The sequence below is a fragment of the Nelumbo lutea genome, chromosome 4, assembly GCF_056320005.1.
Source record: "Nelumbo lutea isolate HS-2025 chromosome 4, American lotus-T2T, whole genome shotgun sequence".
Taxonomy (NCBI): domain Eukaryota; kingdom Viridiplantae; phylum Streptophyta; class Magnoliopsida; order Proteales; family Nelumbonaceae; genus Nelumbo; species Nelumbo lutea.
Window position 1 is genome coordinate 88,860,763 of NC_142687.1, and position 15,678 is coordinate 88,876,440.

Consider the following 15,678-nt stretch of genomic DNA (forward strand, 5'->3'; position numbering starts at 1 on the left):
TGACCTCACACCCTCCATTTTGACTAATATTCTTGCAAATTGAATATCCTCCCACCTCTGTTTCCTAAAATCGTAAATTCTAAATTTTTTTTTGATGAATAACTGATTACTTCATTTAATTTAAAAAAAAAATGTACAAGAGAAAGTGGGAAAGAGACAAGCCCTCTTATCTCTCCCCTTAGACTTTAATTATAATTAAAATTTACATTTATGCCCAAAATGTTTGAATTCTCCCAACCCCTTCATCGAATATTCTAAATTTTCCAGCAGAATTTTATGAAATATAAAAAGAAAAATTCATTAGAAAGGAAAAAGAATAATATCATGAAGGTGATAAGATATCACACAAAAGAAGAACATAACAAACGGACCCAGCAAACAAACAACAGGACCTTTAACCCACCTAGATAGACAACCACACAACTTACAATCTAAAGACTTGACAAAAAGAGACTCAAGCAAAGAACAAAAAGCCTTGAAAAGCCTAACACAGGGGCTTAGTCTTCACCCACAAACTCAACCACCTGGTCTGAAAAATCCTCGTTCCTAGCCTCAGCTCCTCTCCCCAACGCTTTTTTATTCAACTTCTCTTCCCTTTTTTCCTCTCAAACTCCTCAAAGTCCCTCCTAGCAAACTCCTCTCCACCCGAAAAAATCCCAAACTTTTACCAATCGTGACCTCCCTGTCGACTAACTTTTGAAGAGCAATGCATCTCAAGACGTTATCCTTGATATCATTACTTTGCACCTCCAAAATTGTTCCAAAACCAGAGACAACACTGCTCTCCTTGTTGTCTTGAATCTCTATTCCCCATCCCCAGGTGGGAGTCTGAAGGCTGATTCCTTCGTAACCGTCTCCCAAGAATCAGCTCTAGGAGTTGTAATGCCTCTCTTGCCTCTTCTCCTATAGACCCATTCGTAGTTTTTAGTAGGCCATGCCCCAACCAAACTGAGCTTCAGACTAGAGAAGATTTTCATTACATGCACAACATTAGGATTATTTAAATCGCACGGTTTATTTAAGTCTTTCCTTTATACAGCTCCTCTCCAGTCTTGCCCCTTCGACCCAAGACAACACCCAATTTTCCAACCTTCACCTCCTCAAAACAAAAGAAGTCGAGAACATTATCCTCTTCCTGACCACCAATGTTGTCATCATCAACTATCTCCTCTACTTCCTCATCCTCCACCAGACCCCATTCTCAGTTGAGTTGATCTCTTCAAATACCACCAGTTCTGTTGATTCCAAACCGTGATTGGATTCTTGAAATGTCGCTTCCGCAACCTCAGACACAGGCAAGACACAGATTGCCTAAGAGAATAAGCATGTACCTTCATCTGAAGAAGAAAACTGCCACCTAGCATTCTCCACCCCTATTCCATTTTTATCGAACTCAACAATCACCCAAACCCACTTTTCCCCCTTTTCTCAGCGAAAACACTCCTTCCCGATGCCCTGCTTCTTTTAAATTTTGGCCAAAAAGGACCTAGACATTTTCTATTATACCTTCTAACCTTCCTAAGCCGGTTGGTCTTCCCCTTATCCAAGCCGGTTGGTCCCACCTAATTCTCCCATTGGGAGTTGGGAGTTGGGACTAGCTTTCACAATCAGCTTCTTAGAATCCATCAACATTTTTTTGATTGCCCTAAAATCTTCAGCACTCCAAACATGTAAGAGGATTCCATAGACATCAAGCCAATCTCATAATTTCTATGTTCTTTCCAAAGCAATGTTTAAGGGGATTCCATAGACACGAGGTGCTACCTCTCACACAAGAAGCAAATTACAAAAGTCAATTACAACTAAGCCTAATACAAATTATCCCTATTTACCCCTTGTTTAGCAAGCACATCTGTCATAGCATTAGTTGTTCTCCTAAACCAAAGTATTCTCAAATTCATGTTTCTGGTTAGCCATTTAAATTTCTTCATCTCATCCCTAAAGCACCAGGTTATAAACTCTAGATCCTTCAACCATCCTATCACCAGTTTTGAGTCCCCTCAATCTCCACGTTTATCAAGTCCAACTCACTTGCAATCTGTACCCCTTTCATAGCAGCAAGTTGTTCTGCCCTAATGGAACACTGCACTCCCACAGAACCAGAGAAGAATGCAATGATATTTCCTTCTTTGCATCTCAAAACCCCTCCTATGCCTAATGGGCCCAGGTTGCCTTGATTGCTCCCATCAAAGTTTAGTTTAACAAAGTCTTCGATCAAGGATTCGCATAAAATCTTTTCTTTTTCGTTTTTTGAGGAGCTTCTAGACACCACTTCCAATTTCTCCTAATACCATCAAAAGACAAATGCGAGAAAGAATCCAAGGTCCTAATCCAATGTATCACCCTCACCAATCATCATTATGCAGTCTCTTACCACTTCTTTGCTTCTCTCCTTTCCTTAAAAGGTTCTATTGTCTCTTTCCTCCCACAGAGACCATATTATCACCGCTCTAGCACTTCTCCATAATCCTTCCCCTCCTTTTAGGCCAAACAAAGGTAGAAGGGTCCAAAAGCTTGTATACCTCCATTGGCAAGGTCCACCTACATCCAAACAAAGAGAATAGCCATTCCCATATATCTACAGCAAAAGGCCAGGATATTAGTAAGTGGTAACAATTCTCCTCATTGGATTTACATAGAGTGCACCAGTTTGAGGATAAGCACATGAAGAGTCTTCTTTTTTGTACCATGTACAAATTGTTGATCTTCCCATGGTACACTTCCAACAAAAAGCTCCTATTTTGGTAGAAATAGGCCAACACCCACTTTCTTAGCAAGGAAAGGTTGAGAAGGAGAAGACAAACAAAGAGACTTGAAGAAAGAAGCACAAGAAAATTAACCCTTTGGGTGAGGAACCCAGATACGTGTATCTAGTTTGGAAGCATCAAAGCAAACAAACTCAAGAAGTTGCAACAGCCCATTCAATTCGACAAATTTGGCATCCCTCAACCCTCTTCAGAAGCCAAACTTCCAATCATGACCCAAAGGAAGAAAAAGAGGAGCAATAAATTGCGAGAAACACTTGTCTTTGTATAAAGACACAGTACAGAAAGGAGAACAAATCCTTAAGAGCCGAAGAACCAACCCAAACATCTCCCCAAAATTTGACAACCTCCCCAAAACACACATCATACCTAATGAAACTGAAAAACTGATGAAGAATACCATGAATAACTTTCAAGGTGAAGCAAGGGTAGCCCGTCAAGAAAATCCCGCATCCCATCCAGAGTTCAGCCTGCCATGTATGCTAGCTGTCACCTCATGCCACAATCTGTCCCTCTCCAATGGCCACCTCCAAAGTCATTTACCTAACAGTGCTAAATTCTTCCTGTTTATATTACCCAAATCATTTTAAATCATGGTGTTAGCCTAATAAGTTTATCTCAATATAAATCACTCAAAAGTGGAAATATGGTAAGACAATCCATCCAAATTATTCATTTATTCTATTGGAATCTAGATTTTCAAGGTTATAAAGTTCAAAAAACAGACCAGAGTATTGTTCAAGTATATTCTGTCTTAGTTTCAGACTTTCAGTCCATCAGACTATCCATGTTTTCATAAAAACCTATGTTTGGGAGTCTATTTAGTTTCAGTTATAGTTTATTATCAATAAAAGAAATAACCTTTCTTGGTACAAGCATAAAATAGAAACAGTGGCTACTGTGATTAGACCAATCTTGGGATGTAAGATTATCGGTGCACATAATGTTCTTTCATTTTAATCAATAAAACCATTAAGCTACACATCAAAAATATAAAAAGAAACAGCCATTTAATTAAACATACAGTTACATCAAGCAAAGAACTAGGAAGTCTATATATCTTATATGAAGAGCCGTAACTTTAGAGCATAGCTTTCCAAGTCTAGGTGACAAGGGGGGGGGGGGCACCTTGTCACCTAGTCGCCAAGGCGGGCACCTAGGCGTTGCCTAGGCAATGGACTATTTTAAGTAAAAAACATATATCCTAGGGTAGTTGCCTAGGTTCCATAACCATATTTCCTTAATAATTATCCATAATTTTCATAAGAAAAGTATAAAATTCATGTTTAAGTATAAGAAATCAACATATTGATAAGAAAAAGAAGAAAGAAAAGAATTTTCAAAAAATATAGGGGTTAAACCCTTATTTTTGTTATAGGAAAAGAAGAAAAGAAAAGGTTGAAGAATAAGAAGAAAATGTGTTGATTATAGACAAAATTTTGAGTTCTTCCTTACTTATTGATTCAGGTTTTGAAGTCTTTGAGGATTCAATACAGCATTTAGCAATGTCTATGTTGATTAAACCCTAACAAATAAGAAAATAATAAAAAGAAATTAGTATATAAACACACAAAATGAATATTTCATTTTAATAATGTCCATTTTTATAATTATAATCTCAAAAAAATAAGAATATAATTAACACCACAATGTACAAAACTGCTTGCCAATTAGGCAAGATGAGCCTCGAAGGGCACCTTATCACCTAGGCATTGCCTTGACAACTATGACCCAGCCACTTTAAGTCTACTTTTTTTTGCGAGAAAGAGAGAGAATACTGTGGAGACATGCTATAGAGCTGCTTTATGGTCTATTTGAGGGGAAAGAAATGGAAGGTTCTTGAATAAGGCAATATCTAAAAAAGAGAGATTTTAAAACATTGTGATTAAAGTATGCCATATCAAGACTCAAAAGCTCTTTCACAATTTCTCCATGGATGTCAGTTTTAGGAGAAGGTGATGGGTATTCTTTTATGCCAAAAACCCTTAAGGACTACCCAGTGGTATCCACCTCAAACTGGTGCTAATAAGTTATATTTTGATGGGAGCTCATGGCAGGAATTGGAGGCGTTTTTAGAGACTGCACAGGGAAAGTATTGGCTATGTTTTTCCCTTGGGGTTGGGAGACTCTCTAAAGGCAGAACTGATGACACTACTTCAAAGCTTAAGACTTGCCAAACAAGCAAACTTTCAGCAGCTGGAAGTAGAGGGGGATTCCAAGCTAATCATCTCTTGGGCAAAGAATAAACAGCTCACGCCATGGATCTATAGGCATGAGTTTAGGGAAATAGAAAGCATAAAACAGGAGCTGAACATTACTTTCAACTGGGTAAGGAGGACTGCAAATGAGATGGCTAATACTCTTGCAAAACAAGGGGTTAACAGGCAACAATTATTTTGGGCGCATTTGTTCCTTGTGGGGATTGTTTGGACGTATTGTAATATCAAATTTTAGTTATTTTTAATAAAATTCTCAGTTTTTTTGCTGATCAAAAAAAAGTTAAATCTTGATGGATGCAATCTGGGTAATCTAGGACCTATAGGTATTGGAGAAGTTATTAGAAACAACTATGGCAACATCAAAGCTATGATCTCCAGGCCAGTAGATGTTGGAAACTCCACAGCGGCAGAGTTGTTATCCCCTATATGACATAAAATTGGGCATCTCTAGACATCACAACCATGATCATGGAGGGGGACTTGATAGTAGTAGAAGAATGAGAGGGAGGCAGTAAGGGAACTTGCCAATGTAGAAGCACCAGGGGCGAGATTTAATAAAAATAATAATAATAATAATAAGGAAATTGAACATCTAATTTTCTTGGGTTCATAGATCAGCAAATGGCTTTGCTGATTTGGCAAAGAAGGGTGTCAATACAAACAAGTTATTTAAGTAGTAGTAGTAGAAACGAATGAACTAAGAGGAGTTTGGGATATCACATAGCTCTATAATACAAAATGAGTTGGTAATGCTATCACCTTCTACGCTGTTTGGCAGTATTACATACTTATAGTAATTTCTACTAAATGAAATTTAAAGTCAACTATCAAAAGAGAAAATGAGTTATAGTAAAGTAACCAATCAACATGAGATTCAAATGAAATTTGAAGTATGTATACATGCAAACACACATAGATGCAATAAGATACTAAAAGAAAGAGAATGAAGAATAGGAAAGTAAAGTACCCAATCAACATGAGATTCAAATGTGGCAGAGCAGGTAGCAGCATTTTCAGCTAATGCCCACCTCTTCAAAGTCCCATCTCGGCTTCCAGTAAATAGATAATCACAGGCATCAGGTGTAGATGCCTTTAATACAGCTAAACAATTTATGCCTGCACAGTGCTGCAAATAGACATATTTGGAAGCATATCGGCATGATTGATGTGAAGATATTCATATCTTAGATTAAATCCAATCGATACAATAAAATCATGTTTGCAATATGATTGTCGATAACATTTTTTCTGCTACTTTTGTATCTTGGAAGAGAATGACCATACATGAATGATTTGTTCCTGACAATTTAAGCAGGGTTTCTTAAGGACATTAGCATCCTGAGATGTATGAAGAAAATGATAGAAGAGGGCTAACAGATAAAAGATCAAATATATTAAATACAGATACAGAGAGCAGACTCGTCGTCCTTTCCTTAAACCCTACAAAAAAAAGAAAGTGAAAGTCCCTCTCTCCCACCCAACCACACACACACACACACACACACACACACAGATACACACCTTTGTGTCATCAGCATCACTTAGAACATACGTTAACCTCTTTTCCTTACGAGGACGGGTTGAATTGGATGTGTTCCCTGCACTGCCAACACGGTGCATCGCAAAAATCTCTGCAAGGAATAAGGTTGAGGTTGTCGGCATCATGATTGTATACCAAGTTCAATCAAACACTTGACACAGAAACAGACAAAGAAGTTTTGTGGTTCTATATTTGTTAAATTACACAATCATACTGGTGCAAATTTAGCTAATCCCAAATGAATTGTCTGACGAGCAATTTTTGGTAAACTTCAGTCCATCAAAATGGTATGATATGGGTTTCATTGATGCACTGGGCCCAATCCTCTTGTACATGACTGGATTGGACAATGTAATTATCACTGGGTAAATATGTTACTGCATATGAGTGAAAAGTAAAATCTATGGTTAGTTTTTTTTCTTGCGCCATTTTCTAAAGAATAATGACAAAACATAATTAAATCGAACATGAATGAGTGCAAACAAAAAAAAAAATACCAGCATAATACTATTAAAAATTAAAATAAGTGCAAACAATACGAGGGAAAGGACAAACCACCTCTTATCATCCTTTTAACAGTTTACAGTGTTGGCAAAAAACCTTAAAACCAATTGGTCGACCTGTATCTCAACTTGGAAATTGTGCCCAACACTTGGCCCTTGGCACATAAGAAGTTGCCATAACATGTTTAATGACCATCCAAGAAAAGTTTCCATAATGTGCCAGATGATCCTCCTAACTTAAGTGGGGAGAAAAGGCTGGCACTAACCACTCTTAAGGGTCACTTCATAACTGCTGAATTGGATTAGTTCAATTACTTATCAATTTGTCTTTTTTTATATCAGTAACAGAAAACTTTCATTAAATTATAAGAAGATTAAAATACAAATGTGGGGGAGGTAAACCCTCTTACCCCCCCCCCAACAATACGATTACATGGTAGCCCAAAACAAATGGCTTCTTCCCACCCCCTGTTTGGCCAAAGAATCTGCAAATGAATTAGCACATCTTTTAACCCACCAGACATGCACATCCATTCCTTGGGTTAGCCACTTGAAATGCCTTTTTTCATTAATGTAAGCCCATAACCCGTCGTTTGCCTTCTCTATCCAACCAATTACCACTTGCGAATCACCTTCAATAGTCAACTTCTTTATATTCAACTCCTTAGCCCTTTTTACCCCTCCAGGAGGGCCTGAATCTCTGCTCTCAAAGAGTCTCCAACTCCAATTGGTCCAGAAAAAAGCGCTATAACTGAACCTGCCTCTGTTCTAAACACACCACCAACCCCTGATGGCCCTGGGTTTCCTTCACTGCTCCCATCAAAGTTGAGTTTGATAAAGCCTCCATCGGAGGGGTCCATGTCAGAAGGACATTCAGTCTACTGGGAGCCGAGACTGCTATCTCCTGCCAATTATTCATGATGGTCTCTATTGAAGCATCCTCAAAGAGATTTATTGTTTTACCCATTGTGCTACCCTCAATGAAATTACTTCTATAATTGTGTCCCTACTTCTTTCTTTTTCAGCAAATATCTTTTGGTTCTTTTCATCCAAAATCGTCCAACAAACTGCTGCCTTAGTATATCTCCACAATATTTTTCCCCTCTTTTTGATCCGGCAACCAACTGCATAGGTGGAGAGGCTACGAATGCTTGGTGGAGAAGTCCACCTGCAACCAAATAAAGAGAGAAACCACTCCCAAATAGAAGAAATAAAAGGGCAGGATATAAGTAAATGAGAACAAGACTCGCCATCAGCTTTACAAAGGGTACACCAGTGCAGGGACAAGCACCAAAAAGGCTTCTTTTTTTGAAGAAGATCGCAGGTATTAATTCTTTCCAAAGCTATTTCCCAACAAAGTGCTCCAACCATAGGTGGGACCGGTCTTCCCCACACTTCATTAGAAGGGAAGGGTGAGGCAAAAGCAACAGAAGAGTGGGCCAGGGCACTGAAAAAGGAGGCACAACTGAAAGAGCCAGAAGAAGAGAGGGTCCAAATTCGGGAATCCTCCTTAATCGGATCTAAAAAAAAACCTTTTGGATAACCTGAATCAAGGACCACAGCAAATCCATCTCAGAATCTCTAAGGCCTCGTCTAAAACCCAAATCCCAATTAATCTAAAGTCCTGGGCCAACGGAAGAAACTAAAGAAGAGGCTGTTAAGGTTTTGTACCTAGAAAGGGAGAAAAGGGAAGGAAATTGATCTTTAAGAGGTGTCTCCCCCACCCACACATGCTCCCAAAATCTCACCATATTTCCAGAACACAAATTGTAAGGGTAGAAAACAAGGAAGAATAGCATGAATGGCTTTCCAAGGTGTTGTTGTTGAAGCTTTAGCCAAAATTCCAGCATCCCAACCATCCGCCATCAGCCCATGAATGCTCTTAATCACTTTTGTCCACAGTTTGTCTTTGTCCACCGGAAATCTCCATAGCCACTTACCCAGTAAGGCTCTATTCCTCTTCTGAATATTCCCAATTCCTAGACCCCCTAACTTCTTACTTCTAACCACCATTTCCCATCCCACCCTATGATCCCTCCTCTCCTCACCAGGTTCCCATAAAAAGTCCCCCATTACCTTCTCTAGCCTTCTACAAATCCCCACAGGCATCCTAAAGACCGAAAAGAAGTAAACTGGCAGATTTGCTAATGTTGATTTGATCAAAATAATTCTCCCAACCATCAATAGGTAATTCCCTTTCCAGTAGGCAAGCCTTATCAACTTGTCTTTCAGTGACTAAGTAAATAAGTAGAAAGCAAGCTCCTTAATTACAATTTATAATTGTCAAATGACATTTTGAGATGACTGCTTCACCCCTAAACATTTCATTGCATAACTATCTCATCCATTAGCAATTCAGCTCCATTAGCTAATGGAGCAAACTGGAGGTAAAACAAAACAACCTACAAACTCTAGGTTTGGCCAAGGAAGGTCAGAGGAGACTTTGTTAGGGGTAGTGACCACAGTGAAGTTTGGATAGAACCAATTATCTGTCATGGTACCAATCAATTAAAATCCATGTCTGCAATAAAGGGAAGTGGGGGTACATCACTAGGAATAAGAAGGAACCCAAGGAGGATGACCCTACCTATGAAAGATGGATGCAAGAAAACTATACAATTGTAGGCTAGTTAGTAAATTCAATGCAACCTTTTTTTTTTATAAATGAGAGCAATTTTATTAATTCAAATAATGAAAGTACAGTCAGCCTAGGAGGAGGCACGAGGTGTTACCTCCCCCGAGGACTGAACCATAAACACTAAACATACACAAGCCTGAAACACAATTACAAAGTAGCCCAAAACAGATCTCCCCTTGACACCCCTTGCTTGGCCAGAGAATCAGTCGTTGCATTTGCTGATCTGCTCACCCACTGAAACCTGACTATCATATTTCTTGTCAACCATTTAACTTTCTTTAACAGATCCCTGTAGCCCCAACAAGCTATTTCTGGACTTGGTATCCAGCCCACTACTACCTTCGAATCCCCTTCTACTATCAAATTGCTCACTCCAAGTTGACTGGCCATCTGTATACCTTGTACCGCTGCTAGTATCTCTGCCCTTACAAAATCACCAACACCCACTGGTCCTGAAAATAAAGACAACATATTGCTGTCTTTGTCTCTCAGAGTCCCTCCTATTCCAGATGGCCCTGGGTTACCTTGGCAGCTACCATCAAAATTCAATTTTACCACTCCATCCAGTGGGGGTTTCCGTTCAATTTGTCAGCTGTTCTTTGTGGAGATTGTAGAAGCCACTACTGCCCAGTTTCCCGTTAAGTCATCAAAGGAGTAATATGCCAACAAGTGTGAAGATTTCAGCCACGAGACTGTCCTTGTCATTATGCATTCCTTGATTTCAGCAAGACTTCTTTCCTTTTCTTGAAATATTCTAGCATTTCTCTCCTCCCATAATGTCCATGAGGTAGGGGCTCTGATGCATATCTACATTAGCTTCCCTATTTTTGTCAATCTCCCAAAGGCAGCCGGAGTGAACAGTAACTTCACTTTGGAGGGCAAGTTCCACCTGCACCCAAATAATGAAACAACCCAATTCCAAATATTGGCAACAAAAGAGCACGATATCAGCAAATGGTTACAGTCCTCACCCTTCACTTTACGCACAAAGCACCAATTTGGGGACAAACACATAAGGTTTCTTCTTTTGCAAGTTTTCCACAGTATTGATCTTACCATACTAGGCTTCCCAATGGAACACTACTATTTTAGGGATTGGCCTTGACCAAACCTCTTTAATAGGGAAGACCTAAGAGGAGGGGTTGGAGCAAAGGGCTTTAAAGAAAGAAGCAAGAAGAGATGAAGGAGCCAACCGGGGCTAGAGACCAAACCCTTTTATCTGGGTTAGGGGGTCCAAACACACCAAGTCTAGAAGCAAGAAGAGCTCTGAAGCACAAAGAAATTCTTCATCCCTTAACCCTCTTCAAAACCCAAAATCCTAGTTTAAAGCCAAAGGGTGAAACGGGGGGGAAAGGAACCATGAAATGGGTTTCTTTTTAAAGAGGGAGATGGAATAGAGAGAAGGGAAACGGTCTTTTAGGGGTTGAGTGCTCACCCAAATATCTCCCCAAAAAAGAATGGAGTTTCCAGAACAAGCATTAACCTTACAAATCTGAAGAATTTGAGGAGAATGCCAGAAATAGCCTTCCAAGGTGTTGTGAGCAAAGCCTTTCGAGATACCCTCACGTCCCAACCTGATTCAAAACAGCCATGGATACTCTTCACTACTTCATGCCACAACCTCTCCCTCTCCAGGGGCCACCTCCAAAGCCACTTATCTAAAAGAACTTCATTCTTATTCACCACATTCCCTAAGCCTAGGCCTCCTTTTTAGCTTCGACTCACCACCTCCCACCTAATCAAGTGATCTTTTTTCTCTTCCCTAGGTTCTCATAAAAAGTCCCTCATCAGTTTTTCCAACCTCTTTGCCTCACTTTTAGGAATTCTAAAGACTGACAGGAAATATAATGGCAAGTTGGCTAAAGTTTCTTCAATCAAATTAACTCTACCCCCCAAGGAAATACAGTTTCTCTTCCAAGCTGCCAATCTTTTCTCGAATTTTTCCACCACCGGGTTCCAAAACCTACTTTCCTTTGGATTTGCACCTAAGGGAAGTCCTAGGTAGGATAGAGGATACTAAGACCAAGTGCATTCTAACGAGGCTGCTATAGACTCCATCTCTTCTCTGTTCAAATGTATTCCCACAACACAGCTCTTCTCAAAATTCATCTTCAAATTTGAGGCCCTCTCAAAGTGAATTATTAAATCCTTCAAATTCCTTACCTCCATCAAATCACAACCTCCACAAAAGATTATTATGTCATCTAAAAATTGAAGATGGGTTACTGAAACTCCATCTCTACCTATTGTCTACCCTCTTAAAGATCCGGCCCTATCCGCTTCCGAGAGGAGTCTACTAAAAGCATTGGCAACTAAAGTGAATAGGAAAGGTGACATGGGATCACCTTGTCTCAAATCCCTACTAGTTGGGAAAAAACCATTAACTACCTCATTGACTAGATGGAGTAATGGCAAGAGGGAAGGCAACCGTTTATCCATTTGCACCATCTATCCCCAAACCCACACTTCCTTAGCACAAGTAATAAGAATCCCCAATCCACTAGACCATAGGCCTTTTCAAGACCTAATTTACAAACATAACCTTGATGACCCGATCTCCTCATCTCCTCTACACATTCATTTGCTATTAAAATCCGATCTACTATTTGTCTCCCCTAAACAAAAGCTCCTTGGGCTTGGCTGATAAGACAAGGAAGCACCTTTTTTATCTTAGCCACAATCTTGTATACACTAGTCACTGCCACTTTCTTCTTGGCAATTAAGGCTAAAAAAGTAGCATTAATTCCATGACTAATCACCGAATTATCCTCAAAATCCTTGAAGACCTCAATCAAACCTTCTTTGATTATGTCCCAACAATCTTGAAATAAAGCCATTGTAAAACCGTCTGGCCCTGATGCGTTAGATTTGTTCATGGAGAAAACAGTTTTTCTAATTTCTTCCTCTTCAAAATCCCTTTCCAACTAGCTTCTACTCTCTTCCGGAAGCCTCTGCCAAGTCATACCTTCCAACTCCACACTAGGTCCAAGGGGCCTACTTAAAATGGATTTGAAATAGTCAACAAAACAATTGGTTATCCTCTCTTGGGAATCAAGGACTAGTCATCCATCCACTCACAGTTTGAATACTAGGTTTTTCCTTCTCCTTCCATTGGCTAGTTCATGAAAAAATTTAGTGTTCCTATCTCCTTCCTTAAGCCACTTATATCTAGACTTCTACCTCCAAGAAAATTCTTCTCTCAAAATGGCTTCATCCAACTCTCTTTTCAGTTTCCATATCTTTTTAGTTTTTTTGTGAAATCTTACACCTTTCCACTTCACCCCCCTTGGGTCTTCTCTCCACCATCCTCAACCTTCTTCACGAAATCCGGGTGAGTCAACCCATCAAATTACTATCAAAATAAAATCCTCTAGAGCTTCCTACTGTAATTAGAAAACTGAAACATCACTTTCTATTAGAACTGATATGCTTGTTTGCATTTCCTCATCCCTCATCCTATAACTAGATTTAAGGAATCACCTAAGTTGCAGGGCTTCAAATTATCAACCAAGAAGAAGAAAAGTACAGGGCTTCACTGGACAAATGGAATGAGAAACATCAGAAATGGAGTCCTAATATATTCAGGCCTAAAGTTTGCTTGTAATTGGAAAGTCATTGCTCTGTCAAACTGTTAGCCCAAATACAGAAGATAGGATCTTCACTGGAGACCCAGATAAAAAACTGCAAAGTAGGTCCGAGGAATTTTTTCATGGTTAGATCTTTCTAATTTTAAATTAATTGCTCTAGAAGGGATATTTTCATGGGCAAGTTTCAGATTCTGACACTCCATGGATTCTTAATGGACATTCAAAATAACATGTTATTTTATCTACTTGCTTATGTGGCAAAAATAAATTGCTAATATACGCAATGAATGCCATTTTTCCAGAAACCGTTACTAAATAACAGATAAATTTATAGGTAATGTAATGTTAGAAGTGGGAACAAAGAAGCATGGACAGTTTTAATAGTTTTTAAATTTTCATGGATGTGTTCATGAGTCGTTCATTTTTTTTTTCCTTATCAAGACTTCCAGACACGTGTTGGATTTTGATTCCATTATCCAAGTCCATGCAACACTGGTTTCAGCCCCTCTAACAAGTTCTTCTTTTATGGTAATGCCATGACCAACCAAACTTGAGTATATATTTAAAAAAATTAAAAAAAAAAAAACATTTACATTTGAATCTCTAAAAGGACCGCTTATCCCTGGATTTCTCAGAGAGCAGACATCAAAGTTTAACTTAATAGCTCCTTGGGAAGGGAGACCAGTTCTGCACATTAATCTGACTTATAGTGGAGGATCTTGAAATCTCTTGCCATCCTTTCAATGAACCATTCACAGAAAAATTATCAAACTCAATTTCTAATGATGATCAAATTATCCATTCTCAAATTTAAGTCCATCAACACTTCTAGCTGAATCTTCTTGTCTTGAAAGACACTAGCATTCCTCTCCTTCCAAAAAGAACTGCAAAACAGCAGCTCTGCTAGACCTCCATATAATCTTTCCTCTTTCAGTTGGAAAGAAGACAATAAAATAATGAAAGAAATAATTGTTGCCATGCTTATATCCTTGATTGCCTATGTTACCTCAACCATCATTATCCATAACCGTTATGGACAAACCTAGGGATCTGAATCAATGCTTATCAGCCCAAGATTTTACCATTACATCAAACAATGGCCCCAATGTATGTGTGTGATCAATGCAGTACAATTGAAGGTCATTTCATATTAGTAGAGTTCACTGTACCTCATTTATTCCCTTTATTTGCTAGAAGCATTTCAGTCATGTAAATTACTTTTTGTTAACCCGTATCATTTAGCGTTATTCAAAAACAATTTCATCTCGGATTGTAATACGTGAAAAACTGTGTTTTCTTTGCAAACTCGAAAAAGGAGAAGGAAAAAATGAAAAATGAAAAATAAAAATAAACAAATTCCATATTAGTAGTCGATAAGGTTCGGTTCGTCAAGTTGCATTTCTTTTTCTTTTATGATGAATAAAAGAAACATGTTCTTGTCAAGTTGCATTTCAAAGCTCAACATTATTAATAATATTACCAAGAAAATACCTCAATATCGAAATTGAATCAATGGCAGCTGCAAGTCTTATTAACAAATACTTTGTAACTATATGAATCTGCAAAACAGAGAAAAGGAACATAACAATAAGAACAGGGGCAACAATAATAAAACAGGAATATATCAAAGCCAGGCATCTATCTTCAACCGATTCGGAAATGAGATAGAAAGCTTTTCAATAAGCATAAAATTGAACTTTAACACCAGAACAAAATCAAATGAAACACGTAAGTAGATTGGAAACAGTAAGGGTTTTTGAAACCCTTATGAGCTGTTGGTGGTCTCCAAATGAATAGCCTTTTCGGCTGATACCAGGATTAGGGTTTTGAACTGTCGAAACTAAAATCGAAGTACTGAAATTTATACGAAACGCACTGTCAAAAATAGGGGAAAAAATATATGAGCTAAAGGAAAACAATCCACCATGTTAATGATGAGAAAACAACAGAGACATATTCCGAAATTACTTCACAAAAAAAAAAAAACATCGAAATAAAATTCCCCAAACCTTTTAAACAAAATTTAAGAGAAATTGAAGTTTCGCTGCGTTGAAATTGAACTTCTGAATTGCACGGACGAAATGCCGAAATGGAGCAGAAGGCCTATAGGCTTTTGATTTTAAGACAGAGACATATTTGACTCGGCTTTGGGTTATTGATCGTTGAAGAGGGTTAATTTGTCTTTTCATGAATGTGATAAGGTAAAAATGATGCAGATAGAGTCGTATCCGCTAAGGGAAGATGTTGAGAATTCTATAGACCAAGCCCCAGCCGTTGGATTGGATCAGGTTGATATGGATAAAATCTTGGATGGACCATCTAACGGCGTGGAAGAAACACAGGACTCCTTTGGAGTGAAAAAGATTCGATTTGGTTTTGTTTACCTCGGTAGTTCAGCCTGCTAACTAGGTATTGGGATCTGCTCT

The 15,678-nt window shown here is 38.6% G+C and overlaps 1 protein-coding gene across 5 annotated transcripts in view; it reads right to left on the bottom strand.

Annotated features, from left to right (window-relative positions):
- Window positions 1-15,470, bottom strand: part of LOC148861644 (uncharacterized) — a 78,650-nt gene extending 63,180 nt beyond the window's left edge. For 2 of the 5 annotated variants that reach the window (XR_016113187.1, XM_088985741.1), the window contains exons 1-4: window positions 15,262-15,470; window positions 14,744-14,811; window positions 6,506-6,615; window positions 5,952-6,110 (exon numbers count right to left, since the gene is read on the bottom strand). Coding sequence is in view for 4 of the 5 variants with exons in the window: in XM_088985741.1 (XP_088841867.1) it covers window positions 5,952-6,110; window positions 6,506-6,604 (258 nt within the window). In the remaining variant the exon portion in view is untranslated. The other 3 variants (XM_088985743.1, XM_088985744.1, XM_088985742.1) reach the window with 3 other exon arrangements.
- Between the last annotated feature and the right edge of the window lie 208 nt (window positions 15,471-15,678).